Source organism: Apodemus sylvaticus, chromosome 10 (genome assembly GCF_947179515.1).
Source record: "Apodemus sylvaticus chromosome 10, mApoSyl1.1, whole genome shotgun sequence".
Lineage (NCBI taxonomy): Eukaryota > Metazoa > Chordata > Mammalia > Rodentia > Muridae > Apodemus > Apodemus sylvaticus.
This window is the reverse complement of record NC_067481.1, coordinates 67,424,632-67,446,159: the sequence shown is the minus strand read 5'-3', so window position 1 is coordinate 67,446,159 and position 21,528 is coordinate 67,424,632. Positions and strand designations below refer to the sequence as shown.

Below are 21,528 nucleotides of genomic sequence, written 5' to 3'. Positions count from 1 at the left end.
TTGTACCGAGACAGGTGAACTTTATGGTACATAAACTATATCATTCAGACACCAACCCCACGAGCAGGAATTCTTACCCCAGCTGTGGTCAGGCAGGTGGTGAACTCTTTAGACAGAGAAGCCAGGTCTTTACACAGCATGATTGTCATCCTGGAGAGAAGAACACATCAGGAGAGTTCCACTCTTCTTTTTCTATTCATTTAACACACTGTGCTTAACAACTGCTACACAGAGACACATCCCTCCTAGTAATGAAGAAGGATGCCTTTAATGGCGTAAATAAGTCTTTTCCCACTATTTCAGTATGGAATACACAGCTCTAGAGTGACATACTTAAGAAACAGAGTGACCCTGCCACTTACTCTGCACTCTGCCTTGGACTCCATGGCTATAGCCTGTCCTTGGTGCTGAGTGTCCATTCCTTCCTGCTGCAGACAGACCCTTACCTGCCTTTTCCTATAAGGGATGCTTCTTGGTGAATGAGCTCCCTAACTCTGCAGTGGAAGTCATGCTTTCTTCCTTCACCGTGACATCTGAACCAGCCACCCTCTCTCAGGTTCTAGTCCCTGCAGGCCTCTCCCTTTTCTGGCTCCTTTCCTTCTTGCCCAGGTCCCTCCAGCCTGAGTTGTGAAACAGCTCCCCACCCTTGCTCATCTGTCACCCACCACAAGTCTTCCACACCTCGTGTGGTAATTCCCTAAGGTCAAACACTGACATAGTCTTCTTATCACGTGTTGACTTCTTTATCCCCCATACTTCCATAAGATAATCATTGGTACTACTGGCTGACTGGCTGGCTGGCTTTGTTAATACTGAGACAGGGTCTATCTGTATAGCTCTAGCTGTCCTGGAAATCATCTTGTAGACCAGGTTGGCCTCGAACTTGAGCCAACAAGCATAGCAAATGCTCTCGCCCCCTCCCCTATGTCTACTGTCTGTGTGTGTGTGTGTGTGTGTGTGTGTGTCTCCCTTACATACACACACACACACACATATACACACATACATTCTTTCTCTCTCACTCACACACACACACATACACACACATATACACACAAGGATGTCTATTTAGATTTATAAACTATTAGGCTTAGGCTTGCCCTTTCTACTGCAATTATTCACATTTTACCACTTTGAAATATGTTTGTTCAAAATCAGCAAAAATGAAAAACTATGTGTGGGGCCTGGTCAGCCTCCTTCAACTGTCCTTATACTACTAAAAAATAGTACAGACCCAGGGCAGTCATTTGTACTAATTATTTACCTTTTGTGCTGCTGTAAAAATTAAAAATAATATCCATGAATCCTTTAGCACAGTGCCTGGCACCCAGTGAGCACGGGTGACTAATACTCTACTTAAGAGCTGAAGGACTTAGGAGCACTTTCTGTTGTTACCTATGCCAAGTTCTACTCCTACCGAGACTAACAATCCGCGAAGACATAGTTTTCAGAGAATAAATCAGGTAATGAGACAGGCAGGTTTACACTGTCCCTGCTCAGTAACAATACCCTAAGTGAGCAAGCCTTTAACTGTATCCATATGCAATGGCACCAGTACCTGTTAAAAAGTAACTTTCTGAAAGCTGGAAGGAACTAGAAACCGTCTCAGCAGGTTCCTCTGAGAGATGCAGATATGTCATACTTACTGGGAGAGAGTCTGGCTCCTCTCTAAGGCTGTCACCTCCTGCTTCTGGCCATGCAGAACCAATGCTGCTGTTTTGTGGAACAATTCTATTGAGCAGGCAGTCAACTCTGCTAAGCTCCGGATTGCAAATGCGTGGATATCCTAAGAGCCAAACAAAGCAAAATGAATAGTATTGTTGTTGTTTATTGTTGTAGGTGAAAATGGCAGCCCCTTGCTTCTGACACTAAGGAACGAACACAATGCTTCCCATGCCCACTGTTTAGCACTGTTTAGCAGGCCCGCTATTCTTCCACAGCATGCCACCTTCCAGAGCTGGGCTCATAACTGCAGCAACAGCAGCTCCTCAACGGCTGGATGTCTGGCCAAAGGACTAAAATAAGTGTCTGACAATTTACTTTGAGTTACGACCAACTTCCCTCCTTCCCTCCCTCTCTCCCCTTCATTTCATTATTTTTATTCATTCCTCTTCTACTGGAACTGAAATGATACCAACCTGAATAGTAATGTTGAAATTATTGTTACCAGCATAACAAAATAAAAGGACCCTCAGCTCAACTGCAATATCACCTCTGTTTTAGTGTCAGTGAGGGATGGGAGGAGGATTCACTCACCTGTGTAAGGGGGGTGTGCTCACCAGTGTGTGAGTGAGTGTGGGGTGGGGATGCACTCACCCGTGGGGGGAGGGGTGTTCACCTGTGTCTGGGGGCATACTCAACTGTGTGTGAATGTAGGGAAGGCACTCACCTGTGTGTGTGAGGGGAAGGTCTGTTCACCTGTGTGTAGAAGGGGTGCACTCACCTGTGTCTGGGGGGTGCACCCACCTACATGTGTGAGCATGGAGTTCAGAAGTCCATGTCCAATGCCTTCCTCTATCAGCCCCACTTTGTCTTTTGTGACAGGGTCTCTCACTGAACTTGGAGCCTACTGTTATGGCTAGACTGGCTGGCCAGTGATAGCTGGGGGAATCCCCCTGCCTTCACACCCCACACCTTCCTGCACTGGGGTTACAACTATGTGATATCACAGTCAGCCTTCTATATGGATGCTGGGAACCCAAGTTCAGGTCCTGATGCTTTGGCAGCAAACCATTTATCGCTGAGCCATCTGCCAGCCCCTCAATCTCAGCCTTCTTTAGAAGAGCTCAGTCGCTTTGGTTACCTCTATTGAACGTTTCTGGGCCTCCTCAGTATTTTCTGCCTCCAACTCCTTTTCTCCTTCTTCTTTCTCTGCTACTGGCTTAGCCAGAGATGTTCTGATCCATTTGTAGGCTGTATTTCTTGCCTAAATAAGGATTTCAGCAACAATTAAATGCAGTTCTTACCAGGAACACATCAGCACTCTGGAGGACAAGCTCTTCACACATGAACAGACCCTGTAACTTTTCAATCCTTAGAAGATACAAACCCTTACACTGAATCCTGCCCAATGGCTCCTTGGGAAGCCCCCCAGTCCTGCCCAATGGCTCCTTGGGAAGCCCCCCAGTCCTGTCCAATGGCTGTGAGCCACCCCCACCCCTGTCCCATCCTGTGGCTCCTCTGGAACTAAGGTTTGCATTAGGGGAAGCACATGCACCTGGAGCACAGAGCAGACGTTTCCCAGGTAGGTGAAGCGGCAGAGCACTGCCCCAGCACCAGGGTCCACCATGTCCCTCATGTAATCATGCTCACAGCAAAGACTCTGGCTCACCATCAACATCCTCAACTGTTTGTAAAATGTTGGGAATTAGCTCTGTCTTAATTTTGCTCCCAAAAGCCAAGCTTCCAGATACTGAAGGTCCCTGCCCCCAGCTGGCTTTGATTGGTAATAAAGAAGTGCCGTACAGCCAATGGCTGGGCAGGGAGACAGAGGCGGGACTTTTAGATTGTGCAGGCAAGGTACTGAGGAAAATGAATCCAGGAATGTGGCCTTTAGCCCATTCTCCCATTGGGTCTGAGGTATGCAGAGATGAAATATAGATTTTAAAAGATGTTAACTCAGGAATACCAGAGGGGAGTGTGTGCTAGCCATGGGAGGTTTGGAAGTGCCCAGCCATTGAACTAGTCAAGGCATGTGAGTGTGTCTTTCATTCATGTTCCCAGAGCTCTATCTGAGCTCTAGGGTGGGTGCAGCCCACGCAACCCACCGGGAGCCAAAGAGAATTAACTATTCACCACTACAGTAAAATTCATAAAAATGGGCTTTATATTCATTTCCATTTGTGCCTGCATGTTTAAAGGGCAGCCACTGCCAGACACATGTACCAGTTCACTGTCACTTGTACCAGTTCACGGACTTCATACATGAACACTGCTGCTCCATACGAATTCCCTTTCTCCTGATGATGAACCTTCCTCTAGTCACTCTAGTTTGCTTTGTTTTTAAACATGATCTTCTAATTCTTAGCCTAACTTTACAATTCCTGCTCTTCAGTGATTATCAAGATCAGTGTAACCCTGATCTTGCTGGCCTACCTACATCCTCTGACCCCACTTACCCTACTGCTGCTTTTGTCTACATCACTATTTCCAATATTAACTTCTTTCTCTGGAAAAGTCAAGCACAACAAATACTTGCTAGAAACACATCTGATATTCTGCATAACGACTCCACATACAGCATATAAGAAAATGAAATACTTTGATCTTTCTATCTCTAATTCACCCTTTTATTAGCCAAATTTTGGAGGTGCTGCTTTATACTAGTGACTCAAACAAAAATCTGACAGCCATCTTGGATTTTTCCATCAGTCCGATTCAGCACAAGGTCCAATCTGCCTGACCCTCCCCTTCTATTACCATCATGTGCACTCAGAGCAACGTCATGACTGCTCTATTACTTCTGATATGGCTCATCTTAAATTTATTTTCACTGTCATAATACTGTCAGTGATCTGCCGACCATGCAAAACTGACCATTCCCCTATGGTGGCTTGAATGAGAATGGACTCCAAAGGCTCATATATTTGCTGCTTAGTCAGTAGTTAGTGGAACTGTTTGGGAAGGACTAGGAAATATGGCCTTGCTAGAGGAGGTGTGTCACTGAGGGTGGGCCCACACCAGGCTCACTGTGTGTGTGTGTGTGTGTGTGTGTGTGTGTGTGTGTGCGCGCGTGTGCGTGCGCGCAGTCCCATGCTGCCTGCCTGCCACCATAGTCCCCATCATGATGGACACAGACTAACTCTAAAACTATAAATAAGCAAGTCCCAATTTAAATACTTTCTTTTGGTCGGTCCTGATGTTTTGCCACAGCCAAAGAACAGTAATTAACAAATCCCTTTTAGTCATGGGTTCTTTATCAACTAGATCATGTTCCTTCACATGACCTAACTGCTTTTCACTCTCATTCTTCACAGTGTGGTCCAGTAAGATGGCCTATACCTGCACCTTTTTTCTCCCAGCCCTTCACCTAAGATATCATCTCCACATGGTTTCTGAAGACAAGGCACCTAAACAACCTTTCTCTGAATTTCCACAATCCCAGAATACCACTAAAATTCAGTGCTTACAGAAGCTACTGAAATCAACTATGTTAGTCTCCTAAACAGGGCACACACCAAGGACAGCAGCAGAATGCCCATTTGGCCTGCATCCCTAGTCCCTGGCATCTGTCTCACCACTGCTTTATCTCCTTTCTTTTGTAGCATACTACTTTGGGATCTAGATTCTTCTGGGTTTTTACAGTCTGGATGAGTCTTAACTATATATTCTCCTAAGCACCAATGATTAGCAAGTGATTCCACTAGCTACCAAGTAACATTAATCCCACTGTCCCCACAGTGATTGTTTTGTGGACAAGAACATGATACAATGAGACCAATGAACTTGCAGAATCTCAGTAAAATTGCTAAGAAAGGAAATCCATCAACCCAAAGCCCTATAGTGTTCCCTTAAAGCCATATACAAAAGTATGCTAAGAACAAAGCCATGGAAAAAAAGCAGAGTCCAGAAGTGCAGGATCCTCTCAGAGCCACTCCAGAAGCAACACTGTTCCTTACCAGTCTAGTCTCTTTGACTATTGCATCCTCTCTTTTTATACCACTCCACTTGGGTTTTTATCATTTGTAGAGGAAGAACTCCATTACCTGTGCTAATTGGTTTTTGTCAACTAGACATAAATCTACGTATCTGGGAAGAGGGAATCTTAACTGAGAAAATGCTTCTATATGACTGGCTTGTAGGTAGTCGAAGGGATTGTCTTGATTAATGATTGACATGGGAGAGCCCAGTTCACTTTGGCTGGTACCACCCCTAGGCCAGTGGTTCCAGGTTGTATATTTAATAAAGCAAGCTGAGTATGAGTAGTAGGAATAAGCCAATTAACGATGCTCCTCCAGAAGGTCTGAAATGAATTCCTGCCTCCAGGTTCCTGCCATGTCTTCCCTTAGTGATGACATATAACATGGGAGTTGTAAGAAGAAATAAAGGCTTTCTTCCCTGAGTTGCTTTTGGTCACCGTGTTTATCATGGTGACAGAAGATAACTGCCCTTGAATAAAGGCATTCACTTAATTTTATACAAACATAAAGAATGCATTGAACTGGACAGTAGTGGCACACACCTTAAATCCTAGCACTTGGGAGGCTGTGAGTTCCAGTTCAGTCTACAGAGTGAGTTTCAAAGACAGCCAGGGCTACACAGAGAAACCCTTCTCAAAAAACAAAAAACAAACAAAAAAAATTAAATTAATTAAACTTAAAAAAAAAACTGAGCCAGGCAACAGAGATCAAAAATGATTCTGGTCATTCCAACTGGACTACAGTTGTGGCACTGGACTTGAGCCTTTAAGTGCCCTGAGTAATGCTGTAACCAAGGCTACCACAGAAGTGAGCTCATGAAAACCTGGTATTCCTCTGTTTCAGGTTCTTTCTTCTTCAGAATAGTTCTACTCCCAAAGAACCTACAAGAACAATCCAATCTAATACTGAAAAAGAAAGCCTTCACATTACTTAAATATTAACCTCTCTGTTTCAAAAAATATATAGCAAACAGAAGGGGATAGAGAGATGATTAAATTGGCAAACAGCCAGCTACAGTGATTCACTCCTATAATCCCAGCATTAGTGAGCCAGAGACTAGAGGATTTCCCTGGTGCTTAGTATCCAGCTAGCCAGATCAGAGAGCCTCAGGTTCAGCAAAAGACCTTATCTCAAAAATAAAATGGAAAAATGACTGAGGAAGACAACTGACTTCAACTTATGACCTTCATATGCACGTGCATATGTAACACACACAAACGGTGAGTTATACCAAGGCACAGAAACAGGGATAATCAGAGTGTATCAAGCAAACTAAGATTTATCAAGACCAGAGTATAAAATATAAACAAGTTAGAAGACAAATGTTTTATCATTTTCACAGTAAGGACTACTGTGTGTAATCAAGACCAGAAGGGCTGGAAACGGAGCCCAGATGGTAGCAGGAGTGCTTGGTATGCAAGAGGCCTGGGCTCCATCCCAGCACTGCACAAACCAGGAGAGTAACACATGCCCTTCCCAGCACTGGGGGAGGGGAAGGCAAGAGAATCAGGAGTTCAAGGTCTCCCTCAGCTACAGGGTGAGTTCAAGGTCAACCTGGGCTACATGTCTCAAAAGAATCATAATGGACACTAAATTTAAGGAAGAATTCCCAGTACCGAACATACCAAAAAAGGAAAGAAGAAAAAGAAAAATATGAGGAGTGGGAGAAAGAAGACTGTCATAGGATCTTTCCCAGTTTCTTCCCAGCAGCTTCCCAGCAGCAAAGGGAAATAAATCATAACTCCACAGAGAATCGTACAACACATCACCACTAAGAAACAAAATCTCATATCTGAAGATATGACAAGCTATCACTTACACAGGATTTTGACCCTAGGAATGTGCAACTTAATAAAAAAGAGAAAACCTTAGACAAACTCCCAGTACAGGCAGCAGTCAGGGAATGCTTTACTTTTAGAATGTGGGTAGGGGAGAGTTGTGTTTTTCAAAAAGATATATATATACATCATGAAAGATAAGGGCTGAGGAACTACTACATACTAATGGAGTCTATACTAGACAAGTTAAGCTAGTTCAATGACAGGCTGGTTGGTTCTAGGTGGCCAGTCTGAATAACAAGGGCTCCCAGGCTCATCTATTTGAATGTTTAGTCAGGGAAGGACACTTTGAATTAGAAGGTTAGAAGGTGTGGCCTTTTTGGAGAGAGTATGTCTGTGGATGTGGGTTTTGTGGTTTCAAAGCCTGTGCTAATGTGCGAGGCCCTGTTTCTTTGCCTGCTGGAAGCAGATCAGGAACTAGCTCTCAGCTACTGCTCTAGCACCTTGAGTGCCACCATGCTCCCTGCCATGGATAATGGACTAAGCCTCTGAAACTGTAAATCCCCCGCCCCAATTAAATACTTTCTTTCATAAGCTGTGGTCATGGTGTTTCTTCACAGCAATAGAACACTAAGACAGTCAGTGGACAATTGTAGAGAACAGATGAAATCAAAGTCTGTTGTCAATGTCTAATATGCTAAAGTGATAACTGCACTGTGGTTATGCAAAGGGATATCCACATCTTCCTACTTACTCTCAAACAGTGAGGTTAATGTGAAGTCAGAGAAAGCATAGGTATGGGTACATGTGGTTAAACAATAGAAGCAGCATGCCAGCACTAGTGAGTGCATAGAATTCTGTTGTACTCTTTTTTATAACTTTTTTTCTCAGTTTGATGTTGTTTCCAAAATGCTATAAGCAATGTCATGTTTTGAATGTGAAATGACCCCTAAGGGCTTATATTTGCTGGTGGCACTATGATGGCAGCTGGTAAAGCCTTTCAGAGGTAGGGAGACTCTGAAGGGTATGGTGCAGGCTATCCTCTACTCCTATGGGAACTACCACCTCACACTCCTGGCACCGTCCGGTCAGGACTGAACTGCCATGCCTTCCCCACTATGGTAGACTAAGATCCTCTGAAAATGTGAGCTAAAGAAAGACTTTCCTCCCTAGCGCTGTCGTGTCAGGAATTGCAGCCACAGGGATATAAACGTCATCAGAAGTTGAGTTCTTGAGGCTGATGTTGAGCACAACCTGCAAGGCCTCATCAGGGAATGAACCATCTACCCCAGGCCAGTTTCTTACTCCTTACCTGCCTGGAGAGGAGAAAAGATGGCCGTGCTGACTCCACACAGCCAGCAGCTCTCATGGCCAGACAACAATGCATGCCTGTTGCTAACAGCTGCTGGAATTGTTCAGAGCTGGGAAAGGTGGATACAGAGGCAGGAGGCAGCACATGACAACAAACAGGATCTCATGAGCCCGCAGTGGAATATGTGAGGTTCCTCATCTGAGCTCTGACAAGACTCCTTCCAAACACACGGTATCTCAGCACCACCACGACTCAGCGATGGCACTCTCATTCCTGAATTCTAAATGGTCACCAGCAGAGTCACCGTCAATCACTGTCTGGCCACAGCAACGTCGAGCTGCAGCCCCATGCAGGCAGGGCCCATCCTTACCATCTCTGATCAGAGTCACTCATCGCACCTGATCCCATAAAGGTTAGTCAGTACTGCCAACTTTAAATGATCAACTCTACAGGCTCAATGAAGCATTCAAACAAAGTACTCCAAAAACCAAGTCAGGCTGGGCCATGTGCTAGCAGACAGACATGGGCTCTGCACACTGACCTAGAGAATGGTGGGCAGTGAAAATTCGTGGAATCCTTTTCTAGAACTATCAAGAATACTTCCTCCATGCTGGTAATCCCACTGGCCAGAAAATTATAATCTTATGGTCATTATGAGTATGTGTCGCAGGGAGGTTAAGACAAAATTCTTGCTATTGCAAGTTGGCTTTGAACTTGCAATCCCCATGCCTCAGTCTTCTAAGTGGTAGGATCACAGGCATGTGTCACCACACCTGACTACCCATTAAAATATTATAAACAAAATAATGAAAATTCCCAGAAGGGAGCAGCTTACCTTGGCAAGCTTCTCTGGTCGGGAAGAGACATGAAGCTGGGCAAACAGTTCTGTGATCTCCTTGGTAAAATCTTCGTCCCCTAGAAACCAAAAGCCACATAAACCATCCAAGAAAGACTGTCAACAGTGCTGTGCTGCCTAGTTTTAAGTCAAGTTGATCCAAGCTGAGTCATCAGAGAGAAGGGAACCTCAACTGAGAAAACGTTTCTGTAAGATCAGACTGTAGGCAAGATTGTGAGCAAGTAGTAAGTGATGGAGAAGGGTCAGGCGGTTGTAGGTAGTACCAACCAACCCCTGGGCTGCTGGTTTGGGGTTCTATAAGAACTCAGGCTGAGCAAGCCATGAGGAGCAAGCCAGTAAATAAGCAGCACTCCTCCAAGGCCTCCGCATCAGCTGCTACCTCTAGGGTGTGAGCTCTTGCCCTGCTTCCCTCAGCTCTCAACTGTCATTTCAAAGTGTAAGCAAAATAAACCCTCTCCTCCCCAAGCTGCTTCTGGCCATGGTGGCTATTACAGCAATCCCTCAGTAGGATAAGGAGACACAAAACATGCAAGCAAATGGGGGCCATGCTCACAGCAAACTAGACATCTAAACGAACAACAGTCGTGCCTTCTCTTTCTCACCTAAGTCCTGCCCACTGGCCCAGGCTGCGTGGTACACAAGATAAATCTTAAACCACAAAAATCTTTGAGCATGAGTATCTATAAGAGCATTTCTGAATCATAAGTCCATGCTGAGAGCAAACTAGTTCCCTACTTCCCCAGAAACATCCTCAGAGGAATTCCAGGGCAGCCTTCTTGGTTCTTTTCCACTGTACCTCTGCTCTCTCTCTCTTGATCATTAAGGCAGAGAATAAAAGTGATTTACTGATCCCCAGTGTGACGGGCTTTGGGAAAAGCTGTTCTCACTGATACAGCCTTCACTCACATTAATTCCAGTAAACAACTCCCAGCCACAACCTACCATGAAAGGACAGAAAACCTGACCTCCGTAGTCATGTGGTTTTCCCAACTAAGTGTGACTGGGTGTCAGGGAAGACTCTGCATCTACCTGGGGCATAGATGCTCCAAGGAATTCACAAAATAACCAATGGCATGCACAGAAGAAAGAATAGGAATCTATGTTTACCACGCCTAACAATTCTACCCCAAGACATAATTTAGGATGTTAGTAACAGAACATTATGGTAGTATATATATATTAAATTTATAAGCATTCAAATATATTATGTCTGAGTGATCAAAAAGCTATTACTATAAAATGTAGTGATGAAAAAATATTTGGCAATTTGCTGTCAAGTTCCTCTACACAGAACTGACTATACAAACAGTTGCTGCATTAGAACAGAAGTAGTGGCTGGGCATGTGGTTCAGTGGTGAGTGCCTGTCGAGATGCAGGGGTGGAAAGGAAGCATGGTACTACTGCTTAAAGTGTGGGGGCGAGGTGGGGCGGGGCTGTGGGTAGAGGAGTCTAAAATGAAGTCTAGAAAACGCAGGGGCCCATAGGAATGAAGACATCGGAGCTGAGCTTTGCACTGTCTCCTGCTATTCTCAAGTTTCTGTCTTAACAGCATCAGTGACACACAATTAACTACCAAGTCACTGTCGCATTTCCCACCAAAATCAGAGAGACAGAGCAGGCAGGAGAATCACAGAGGAGAGCTGGGGCAGGGCAGGGCAGGGCAGGGCAGAGCAGGGCAGGGGGACTACACATCACCATGTTTTCAAAGGCTCTGTTCCTAGGAATATCACAGACTGTTCCATCTGTTCAGAAAGAAAGCTTGAAGCCCTCAGAACAGTAAAATACATACATACATACATACATACACACACACACAAACACACACACAAATAGATAATGACTTCTAAATACTGTGCAAAACCCAGATGTTGACTAAATTGAAGAAATACAGTAAATTGTTCCATGTACAAATAACCTAAACTAGGTTGACAATGAGTAGGAACTGGTCTACGTGGGCTGCTTAGGAACAATGGAAGAACCTGCCTCTCACAAAACCAAAGCTATTTTATTGTTTCCCACTGAGGCTTTTCAGATGAAGGTTTTTCAGCTGGTTCTTTTATATTTTCTAAATAGTGACAATGGCAGGAGCACTCGTTAGGCACCTACTACATGCCTAACTATAATATATTTAACTTACTCCTTACCACACCACCAGAGGAAGTAGACCATCTTCTCACCAAGAGCAAACAGAGGCTCTATGATGAGCCTCTTCTAGAAGCTCTGTGAAGGGCAGGGCGTCATGGAACCCAAGTCTCCAGACAGCCTTTACGACGTATAATCAAAACCATTTCCAATCAAGAGCTGAACCATCACATAACTTGTCACTAGAGAGACATTACAGATGAAGCCAGCTTGACTTCTCAGAACAGAAAACATCCCTGTCTTAAGTAACACCAATACTCAGTTTCTGTTTTTCTCTCACGGAAAAGGCCTCAAACCCTGCCCCAGGGGATCTTTGCTTTGCTCTCATAAATTAAGCTATTTGGCTTCCCACTCACAATAGATTAGAAATGAAAAACTCAAGTGAGACTGAGAGCTGTCTGAGGCAAGTTTCCCACATTCAACAGACGTAAAAGATAAACACATGGAAGGAAACAAGAACACACAACTTGAAAAGCAATGCCAGGGGGCTTTTAAAGCACTGCCAGTTGGCAAAATTAATCTAGAAATTCTCAAACCATAGACTCTATGGCCTTCCAGGAGCTTTTATTTGAAATGCAAGTTATACATATTTAAAATTAAAATTATTATGTCCAAAGTATTATTCATTAAAAATAATATATGTATTGTTATCAGGATATATGTACAAGAAAAGAATCTATTTTCAATTTAAAAAAAAAGAAAAAGAAAAAAGGTAATACTAATACGTCCAGGCTGGAAAGATGGCTTCCTGAGTAATGCGCTCACTGTGCAAGAAAGATGACTTGTGCTCAGCACTCACATAGAGGCAGGCATGACAGCTCCTGTCTTTAATACCAGTGCTGGAGGGCAGGGCCAGAAGGATACTGGAAGCTCATCGGCCAGCCAGCCTAGAAGAGTCTGGAGCTCCAGACTCACTGAGAAATCGTGTCTAAGAAACATGAGATGGAAAACAATAGAGGAAGGCACCCAACATCACCCTCTGGCCTCAACAAGAACATGCACATATGGGCACAAACCACCCCCAACACACATGCACATATACACATACCACACACATGCATGCACAAAATGGTAACAACCCCACTACTTATTAATAAAATAAACTTTTTTTGAAACAGGGCTAATGAACAGAAGATCTTGCTTCCACCTCCCAAGTACAGAGATTACACGCATGGGCCACCATGCCCCATTTTATGTGATTCTGAAGACTGAACCCAGAGGTTCACATGTGCAGGCAAGCATCTACACACTGAACTACATTGCCAACCCCCAAAACACAGACTTTTAAAATTATTGAAAACAATGTCATTGCTTTTTATCTTTGTGACATGTGTAATAGCTAGCTTAATGAAAGAGATTCTCTTACGCAGTTTCACAATTAGACTGTTACGACAGGATGTCTAAGGTGGACAACAGCCAACCATTCAGGGATGCAGTGTTGCAAAGGCAAGATGCATTTTAATGGCTTTTCAGATATTAATAACAATTACCCTTTAATAATCTTGTGTAAGTGAGTACGCCAACCAACAAGGAAGAAGGGGGAGAAATAGAGAGGGAAGGGAAGAAAGGAAGAAAGAGGGGGACGGGGCACACGTGTAGAGGTAAGAGGGCGGCCTTGGCTGTGCGTCCTTGCCCTTCTCTTGTTGAAGATGGCTGTCTTTGCTGCTCACTGCTGCATACTTGGCTAACCGGCCTGCAAGCTTAGGGGAATTCTCCTGTCTCCACTTCCCATCCCGGTAAGGATGCAGAGATCACAGAAGCACCCTACCACACTGTGCACACTGTGGTGGTTTAAATATGAATGCCCTCCACTATAGACTCATGTTTGAACGCATGACCCATATGGAAGCAGGATTAGAAGGTGTGACCTGGTTGGAGTAGGTGTGTCCCTGTTAGAGGACGTGTTTGAGGCAGGCTTTGAGGTCTCCTATGCTCAAGCTATGGCCCAGTGTGACACACAGTCCCCTTCTGCTGCCTGTGGATCGAGAAGTAGAACTCTCAGCTCCTCCAGCACCGTGTCTGCCTCCATGCTGCCATGCTTCCCACCATACAGATAATGGTCTAAACCCCTGAAACTGTAAGCCAGCTCCACTGGCTTTAACACTTTCTTTTATAAGAGTTGCCTTGGTCATGTGTCCCTTCACAACACAAGCCCAGCTTTTCACATGAGTTCCGGAGACTCGAACTCAGTCCCTACACTTGCATGGCAAGCTTTCCACCCACTGAGCCATCTCACTAGCCCCTACTAAATAATTTTTAGTACTACAGAAAAAAACCAACAGATGGTTATTTCCTAAAGGATAGTTGCAATGAGCTGTATTACAATGCACCTATAGTACAATACACAACACCCATAAACCATATTTCTTGACAATTTTGCAAAACTGAGTAGTTTCAACATTTACATTTTCTAGAACATACTGATATGTGCGTTGTAAACAGGAAAAAGACAAAGGATCACCACCTTCCAGATAACAACTACCTTGCATGCTTCAAGATGGGGTCAAGGATTGCAGAAGTGGGAAAGGCACAGATGAAGTGTCTAACTATATACAAAGGTTAACAGCGAGCCCCAGGCAAATCACACAGTGGCTCTCTAACAGAAGCAGTAAGCAGAGACGTGCTGCAGGTTAGACTTAGAAAAGTGGCAGGGCCCTGCAGGCGAGGGTGTGAGGAAAGAGCCTGTGACAGGGTGCACGGGTAGACGCCCGCTGGCTGCAGAGCGCTGCATTACCTTGTCTCTCCTCCTCCTCTTCCTCACAGAACTCTGCTAGGGAAAATGCTTCTTTGAGCTGTTCTAGCTCAAGTCTAGTTGTCTGCAGTTCTTCTCCACTCAGAGAACTAAGGATAGATTTTACCTAAATGGATATAAGACAATTAAAATTTGTAGGAAAAAAATCTCAAATAGAGAAGAGTCCACAGATCAAATAAAATATGAATTATAACTAACTAGTCATAGCATAAGTGTTTCTGGGTAGGGAAGGGGAAGCAGCCCCACACTATGTGGTCCAGACACGTCTTGAACTCTCAAGTCTCCTACCTCAGCCTCCTGAGCACTGGGATTATAGGCCTGTGCCACCATGGCTAACTCCCATTCCTTCAAAATTTGAACTTCGGGAGCTGGAGAGATAGCTCTGAGGTTAAGAGCACCAGCTGCTCTTCCAGAGGGCCTGGGTTCAATTCCTAGCACCCAAAGGGCAGATCACAACTGTCTATAACTCCAGTCTCAAAGGATCTGATACCTTCCCCAAATATACAGGCAAGCAAAACACCAAAGAATAAATCATTAAAAATTTTTTTTTAATTCAAGAATCTAATTTCTACAGAAAGGTTGGGAGAATCTGTATTTTCTAATGTAACAGATATTTGAAAACTATTAGTGCTTAACAGCAGCTTAGAAATAAAGAGAAATGAACTGGTCTTGAACTGGGCTGGAGAGATGGCTCAGAAGCTAAGAGTGCTTGCTTCTCTTCCCAAGGACCGGAGTTCAGAGCTCAGCACCCACAGCGGGTTGCTCACTACGACCTATAACCTCAGGTATCCTCTCCTGGCATCCACGGGTACCTGCAGTCCACGGATACCTGCAGTCCACGGGTACCTGCAGTCTACGGCATACACACATGAATAATAAAAAATAAATCCTTAATTGGGTATGATGATGTCCCCTTTAATCCCACCACTCAGGAGGCTGACAACAGATCTCAGTGAATCTGAGGCCAGCTTAGTCTACACAGCAAGTTCCAGGCCAGTCAGGGCTACGTAGTAAGGTCCTGTCTCAACATAAAACAAATCTTAACACAAAAAAAGAAAACAACAACAAAAAGCCCTGAGCCAACTAAAAGCCAACAGCTAACTATATACAAATTGGCAGCTTGTCAGTAAGGTTTTTGGCAGCTAAAGCCAAAGAGACCTCAGAAAATAAATAAAGAATGAAAGACAGAAAGACAGACAGACAGACAGACAGACAGGAAGTGGGAAATGGCAAGTATGTTAAAAGCTCTTCTTTAACCCTATCCTTTCTGTGTAATTAGGACCATCACCCTTGATCCTTCCCATCACTTAACGCCTACACTGGTTTCTGCTTGCTGTGGAGGATACGTCCAAACTCTCAAGCCTCTACCAAAAACACCTCACCTCCCAAGGGCACCCCAGAAAAGCACCTGCAGCATCCCTTTCTACGCAGACTTTTTCAGGAGGTTTGGGGTTGGTGATTACCTTTATTTCACTTTCTCGGGAAAGCATCTCCAGAGCTTCTAGATGTGAAAGGCCTTGAAACTCATCAAAGAGTAGCCCATAGTGAGTTTTCTTGTCTGTTTCCATGGTTACCTCATTGGAAGGCCGCTGCTCTTCTTTATCCTTTGCCTCTCGTAAAACCTAAAAAGAGATGGAAGCATTGTACTGCACCAAGTAATGAGAGCTCAAGAGTGAGTTTGCAGAGCAGAAGGGAGCACAGCTGCCGGGGCTCCGTTCAGAGCACAGCCCCTTCAATCCCTGCATCACAGTCCAAACCCAAGAAGCTCGGGAACAGCAGGAGGAAGTTATCACACAGAATCTGATGCAAGACAGTGTAACTAACATCCAAGATACCAGGTGCTGTTCTGCAGGGGGCTTAAACATTAATTTAACAGCTCTGACAGGGCTTAGCATTTCTTTGCTGACAGAAGGCTGCTCAAAGGAAAACTGAGGGACAAACAGCGAGAACCCCTCTATGCACTGGGGCTCACTGCTGATCCCACAGCCCCAAAGTATCCAAAGGAAAGTAACACTAACAAGATTTCCAAGTTAACATCAGCAAAAATCAAATCAAAACACAAACAAGAAGTGCACAAGTGAAGGAAACAGAACCTGTGACAGCGTAGAAGTCCGGATCATCAGGCCCTTAGTTCTTTTAAATCCAGGATCCCCTTCTGCTATGACATCCATTGTCTTCTTCCCGATGAATTCCAAGGCATCCAAACCCCCACTGATAACGCTCTTGCCCTAGGAAAGCCAAAAAAGTCTATTAAAACAAATTTCCACAAAATTCCATTACAACTAATTGACAATTCAGGAATGGCTATATAGTGTGGGGCTGCTGATGCAGGCCCAGCTACTCAGGAGGCTGAGGGAGAAGAACATTCAGGCATAGCAAAGGCACATCCAGTAAACTCCAGGCCTGTTTGAGCAAATGGTAAGAACCCTCCTCAAAATAAATGTAAAAGGCCGTGGGGATGTATTGCTAGTTTAGTGGTAGTGTATTTGTCTGGCAGGTGTGAGGCCTTAAAACTCAACCCCAGTACCAGGAGGAAAAAAGCAGCAGCAGCAGCAGCAGCCAACAATACCAAGCACTAGGGAGGCTGAAGAGCAGCTGAAGCAAGCACACACTGCTCACCCACATGCCCACAGATAGAACCATTCGGGGAACCTGAGAGTCAGTACTGCTACAGCTGCCTTACCCAGAATCTTAATTAGTTTCCATTGCTGAAAGGAGACGCCATGACCAAAGCAACTCATATAAAGGAGAACATTTAACTGGGGCTGGCTTATAGGTTCTGAGGTTCCTTCCGCTATCATCAAGGCGGGAACCATGGCAGCATCCAGGAAGGCTTGACAATAGAGAAGGACCTAAGAGTTCTACATCTCAATCAGAAGGCAGCCAGGAGAAGACTGTCTCCCATATGGCTAGGAGGAGAGTCTCAAAGCTCACCCCTACAGTGACACACTTCCTCCAACAAGGTCACAACCACTACAAGGCCACACATCCTAATAGTGCTGCTCCCTGGGCTAACACATACTCAAGGGAAACACACACTGAGATGGACTAGAGGACATGTACAAGAGTGTGGAATGCAACACTCTGCAACAGCTTACACTAGAAACTGGCTTGGTATTTACGAACTGTGGAATCAACAAAATGTGACCAAGTCACACTATGAATACAGCAAAGCTGCAACATGGATGTATTCAGACACAATATGTGGAAGACTGGATGCACATCTATGGCTTCGTTTATACAAAGCAGAAGAGAGCGTGTCAAAATTAAGTCATGATAGTATGAGTCCTAACGGTGGCTATCTGAGCTGGGGAAAGAACACATGCCTCTTAGTCAGGGTTTCTTAGTCAGGGTTTCTATTCCTACACAAACATCATGACCAAGAAGCAAGTTGGGTAGGAAAGGGTGTATTCAGCTTACACTTCCATGCTGCTGTTCACCACTAAAGGAAGTCAGGACAAGAACTCAAGCAGATCAGGCAGCAGGAGCTGATTGATGCAGAGGCCATGGAGGGATGTTACTTACTGACTTGCTTCCCCTGGCTTGCTCAGCTTGCTTTCTTATAGAACCCAAGACTACCAACCCAGGGATGGCACCACCCACAAGAGGCCCTCCCCACTTGATCACTAATTGAGAAAATGTCCCACAGCTGGATCTCATGGAGGCCCTTCCCCAACCGAAGCTCCTTTCTATGATAACTCCTGCCTGTGTCAAGTTGACACACAAAACCAGACAGTACAATGGGAAAGCAATGGACTTACAGTTCCTTACTACAGTTGAAAATTAGCATGAAAATTCATCTAAATGTATATGATGTTATATTCTATATTGCATGCCATATTTCAAAAAGTTAAAGATCCTGTCTCAAACAAAAGAGTCTAAAGTAAAAAAACAAACAAACAAACAAACAGGGCTGGAGTGATGGCTCAGCGGTTAAGAGCACTGACTACTCTTCCAGAGGTCCTGAGTTCAATTCCCAGCAACCACATGGTGGCACACAACCATCTGTAATGAGATCTGATGCCCTCTTCTGATGTGTCTGAAGCTACAGTGTACTTACATATGATACATTAAAAAAAAAAAATCTTTAAAAAAAAACAAAAACAAAAAAAAACAAACTAAAAATACTAGCCACCATCCCTCATGTAGGAAAGGCATTAAGAGCCCTATCATTTTTCAAGCATTCTCATTATCTAGAGTTTAGCATGTGTTCATCAAAAAAGATCACGTGTCCCTTCTGATTAAAAGATGAAGATAAAAGAGAAATAACTTTTTAAAGATTTATTTTATGTATGTGAGTGTTCTGTTTTCATGCACACAAGAAGAGGAAATCAGATCCCATTATAGATGGTTGTAAGTCCTCATGTGGTTGCTGGGAATTGAACTCAGGACCTTTGGAAGAGCAGTCAGTGCTCTTAACTGCTGTGCCATCTCTCCAACTCCAAGAAGTAACTTTGTAAAGCAGAAACACTTCTTTAGGACACAAAGCCAAGACTTGCCAGGCCCTAAGACAACCTGTCACTCTGCAGCTCACACTCCACTTGTCTGGCTCAAGCACACAGCCCATCCTGACTGCACAGGCCTCTGCACTTTTTCTCACCGTGCTCTGCACAGCTGTGGAGATGGTCGAGAGCATCCCGAATGGTCCAGCCACTAGTAAGCTTCCATTCTCACTGGCATTTGTTTCTCCTGAAACAGAGGTGGAGAAACATGGACGAAAGGATCATTCATTGCTTTAACAACAAATACGTGGTTTTTTAAAAATTAGATGCTAGGGCTGGAGAGATGGCTCAGTGATTAAGAAAACTGACTGCTCTTCCAGAGGTCCTGAGTTCAATTCCTAGCAACCACATGGTGGCTCGCAACCATCTGTAATGGGATTCGATGCCCTCTTCTGGTGTGTCTGAAGACAGAGACTAGGTACTCACATACATAAAATAAAATCTTTAAAAAAACAAATTAAACACTGTTTCTGCACACAAGACCTCAAGTCTTTATGACTTTATTTTGAAACATTTGTTATGTTACATTGAAAGATAAGGTAGGCAGTTTTTTTTCATTCAGTTCATTTCAATAATAAAATCAAGTCTTGAACAAACTAAAGACTGATATGAAACCAGACTTTAAACTGGATGATCTTGTAGACATGGACTTCTAGGTAAGGGAAAACAGACAAATGACTGACTAGGGATAAAAGTTACATAAACCTTTTTGTCAATAAAATATTCTTATATTCCAATTAGATCCAGGGAAGTATGTGTCATGGTGTTCTATTAATTACACAGCATAAACATAACTACCCCTCCAAATATTATAAAACTGCACAGCTAAAAGTAAACCACAACTCACTTTGTCTTAGGAAATGATTCCATTTAATTAACTTTAAAACCCTGTAGGAGGTCACCTTAGGGGCAAAGGGATTGTAGTCATGTGTTCTTGTGTATGCAGTACACATGTATGTCATGTATGTGTGTGTATGTGGAAGCCAGATGTTAACCTTGAATGTTCTTTAGGAAAGCCTTTTTTCTGAAAGTCTCTCTCACTGGGCCCTGGACTCACTGATGAAGCTGGGCTCGGTGGCCATCAAGCCCCACCCGACTTCTCTCTCTCTTTCCAGCAGTAGTAATACGGCTCTTTTCGCATGGGTTCTGGGGATCAGGGCCTCATGCTATAGCACACAGTTCAGACTAAGCTACCACATAATCTGAGTGCCCAGTCTGAAATATTGTCATAGGAGGAGGGCTTCCATTTCCAGTGACAATGTACTAACTGCTCTTGGACTTGCCCTCCTACTATAACAGCTATAAAACCAGACAAGAGGTAAGAAATGATTTTCTGAGTCAGACAAGGAGATTTCGGTCCAACAGAAAAGAGAAACGAAATGACTACTGTGACTGAATTGGCTTGCTATTCAGAAGAACTTTCTAACTACAGGGAGGGAAAGGCAGAGGTGAGAGACAGCAGGAGCTGAGAGGACTCCTGTAACACAATGAAGATGGAGTCATCTAAGCTCCTACAGAAACGCATGATCCTCAGTGCCTCTCTATGAATGCTGCACTGCTCGGTGTTCAGTATATAGGCACAAGGAGACGCCACAAGGCTGGGGAAAGAAACTGCCTTGGAGCACTAAGCTAAATAAGTAATCCCCAGAGCTCACACTAGGCTAAGACACTTGACTTCCAGCCCACCAAGCAGACTCATTAAGCACCTGGGAAATAGATGAAGTCTACAAAAAAGCCAAGCCTTAAACAAACCCTTCAAGTAAAAGACTCAGCCTGAGCAAGCACACTAACATTTTTGGTTTTGGCTTTGAGATAGGTCTCAGGTTCTCTACTGCTGGAATAACTGCTGTGTGCCACTATACCCATCTTGCAAAGATTTAATTCATTTAATTCAATTAATATACATGCAAAGATTCATTTAAGCCACACACACACACCATAACTATCTGCAAATGAAAGGAAAGCAAAGATGAACATGGTCCTTTAAAGAAACATAGATCCCTAAAAGATGACCAAAGCAGCCTGGTGGTGGTGGCACACCTTTAATCCCAGCACTCAGCAGGCAGAGGCAGGCAGGCAGGCAGAGGCTGAGTTCAAGGCCAGCCTGGTTGGAAAGGACTTCTTATCAAAATGTAGTCTATTCCAATTTGGCAAAGTTCTATCATTCTTACTGAAGAACAATCTAAGCCCATGGACAACCACTGGGTAGAAGTACTGTCACCCCTTTAGCAGGGGCCCCACTCTCCATTCTCATCTTCAGGGACAGAAAAAGAACCAGCACCCGCAGACATGCCCTCTGTCCTCACATTTTCCTACCCACTGTAACACTTTCACTTCTAAGACATTAACTCTAGAGCTATCCCACCAGGGAGCTCACCATGGAGGACACTCACGCATGTCTTAGCCCATGGACCTCAGCAGCAGACTGTCCTCCAGTGCTATGAAGATGACACAGTTTGCATCTAATGCCACTTCTAACTCCCAAACCCACTCCTCTCCTACTTCTGGCCACTACAGCATCAGCATAAGACCCTACTTTTTTTAGAT

The 21,528-nt window shown here is 44.1% G+C and overlaps 1 protein-coding gene across 5 annotated transcripts in view; it reads right to left on the bottom strand.

The window, feature by feature from the left end:
* Fam114a2 (family with sequence similarity 114 member A2) overlaps positions 1 to 21,528 on the bottom strand; it is a 34,091-nt gene that overhangs the window by 6,173 nt on the left and 6,390 nt on the right. For all 5 annotated transcript variants that reach the window (XM_052194447.1, XM_052194449.1, XM_052194451.1 and 2 more), the window contains exons 5-12: positions 19,080 to 19,168; positions 16,573 to 16,707; positions 15,943 to 16,101; positions 14,462 to 14,585; positions 9,565 to 9,644; positions 2,804 to 2,926; positions 1,647 to 1,786; positions 78 to 150 (exon numbers count right to left, since the gene is read on the bottom strand). In XM_052194447.1, the coding sequence (XP_052050407.1) occupies positions 78 to 150; positions 1,647 to 1,786; positions 2,804 to 2,926; positions 9,565 to 9,644; positions 14,462 to 14,585; positions 15,943 to 16,101; positions 16,573 to 16,707; positions 19,080 to 19,168 (923 nt within the window). The remainder of the gene's footprint in view (positions 1 to 77; positions 151 to 1,646; positions 1,787 to 2,803; positions 2,927 to 9,564; positions 9,645 to 14,461; positions 14,586 to 15,942; positions 16,102 to 16,572; positions 16,708 to 19,079; positions 19,169 to 21,528) is intronic.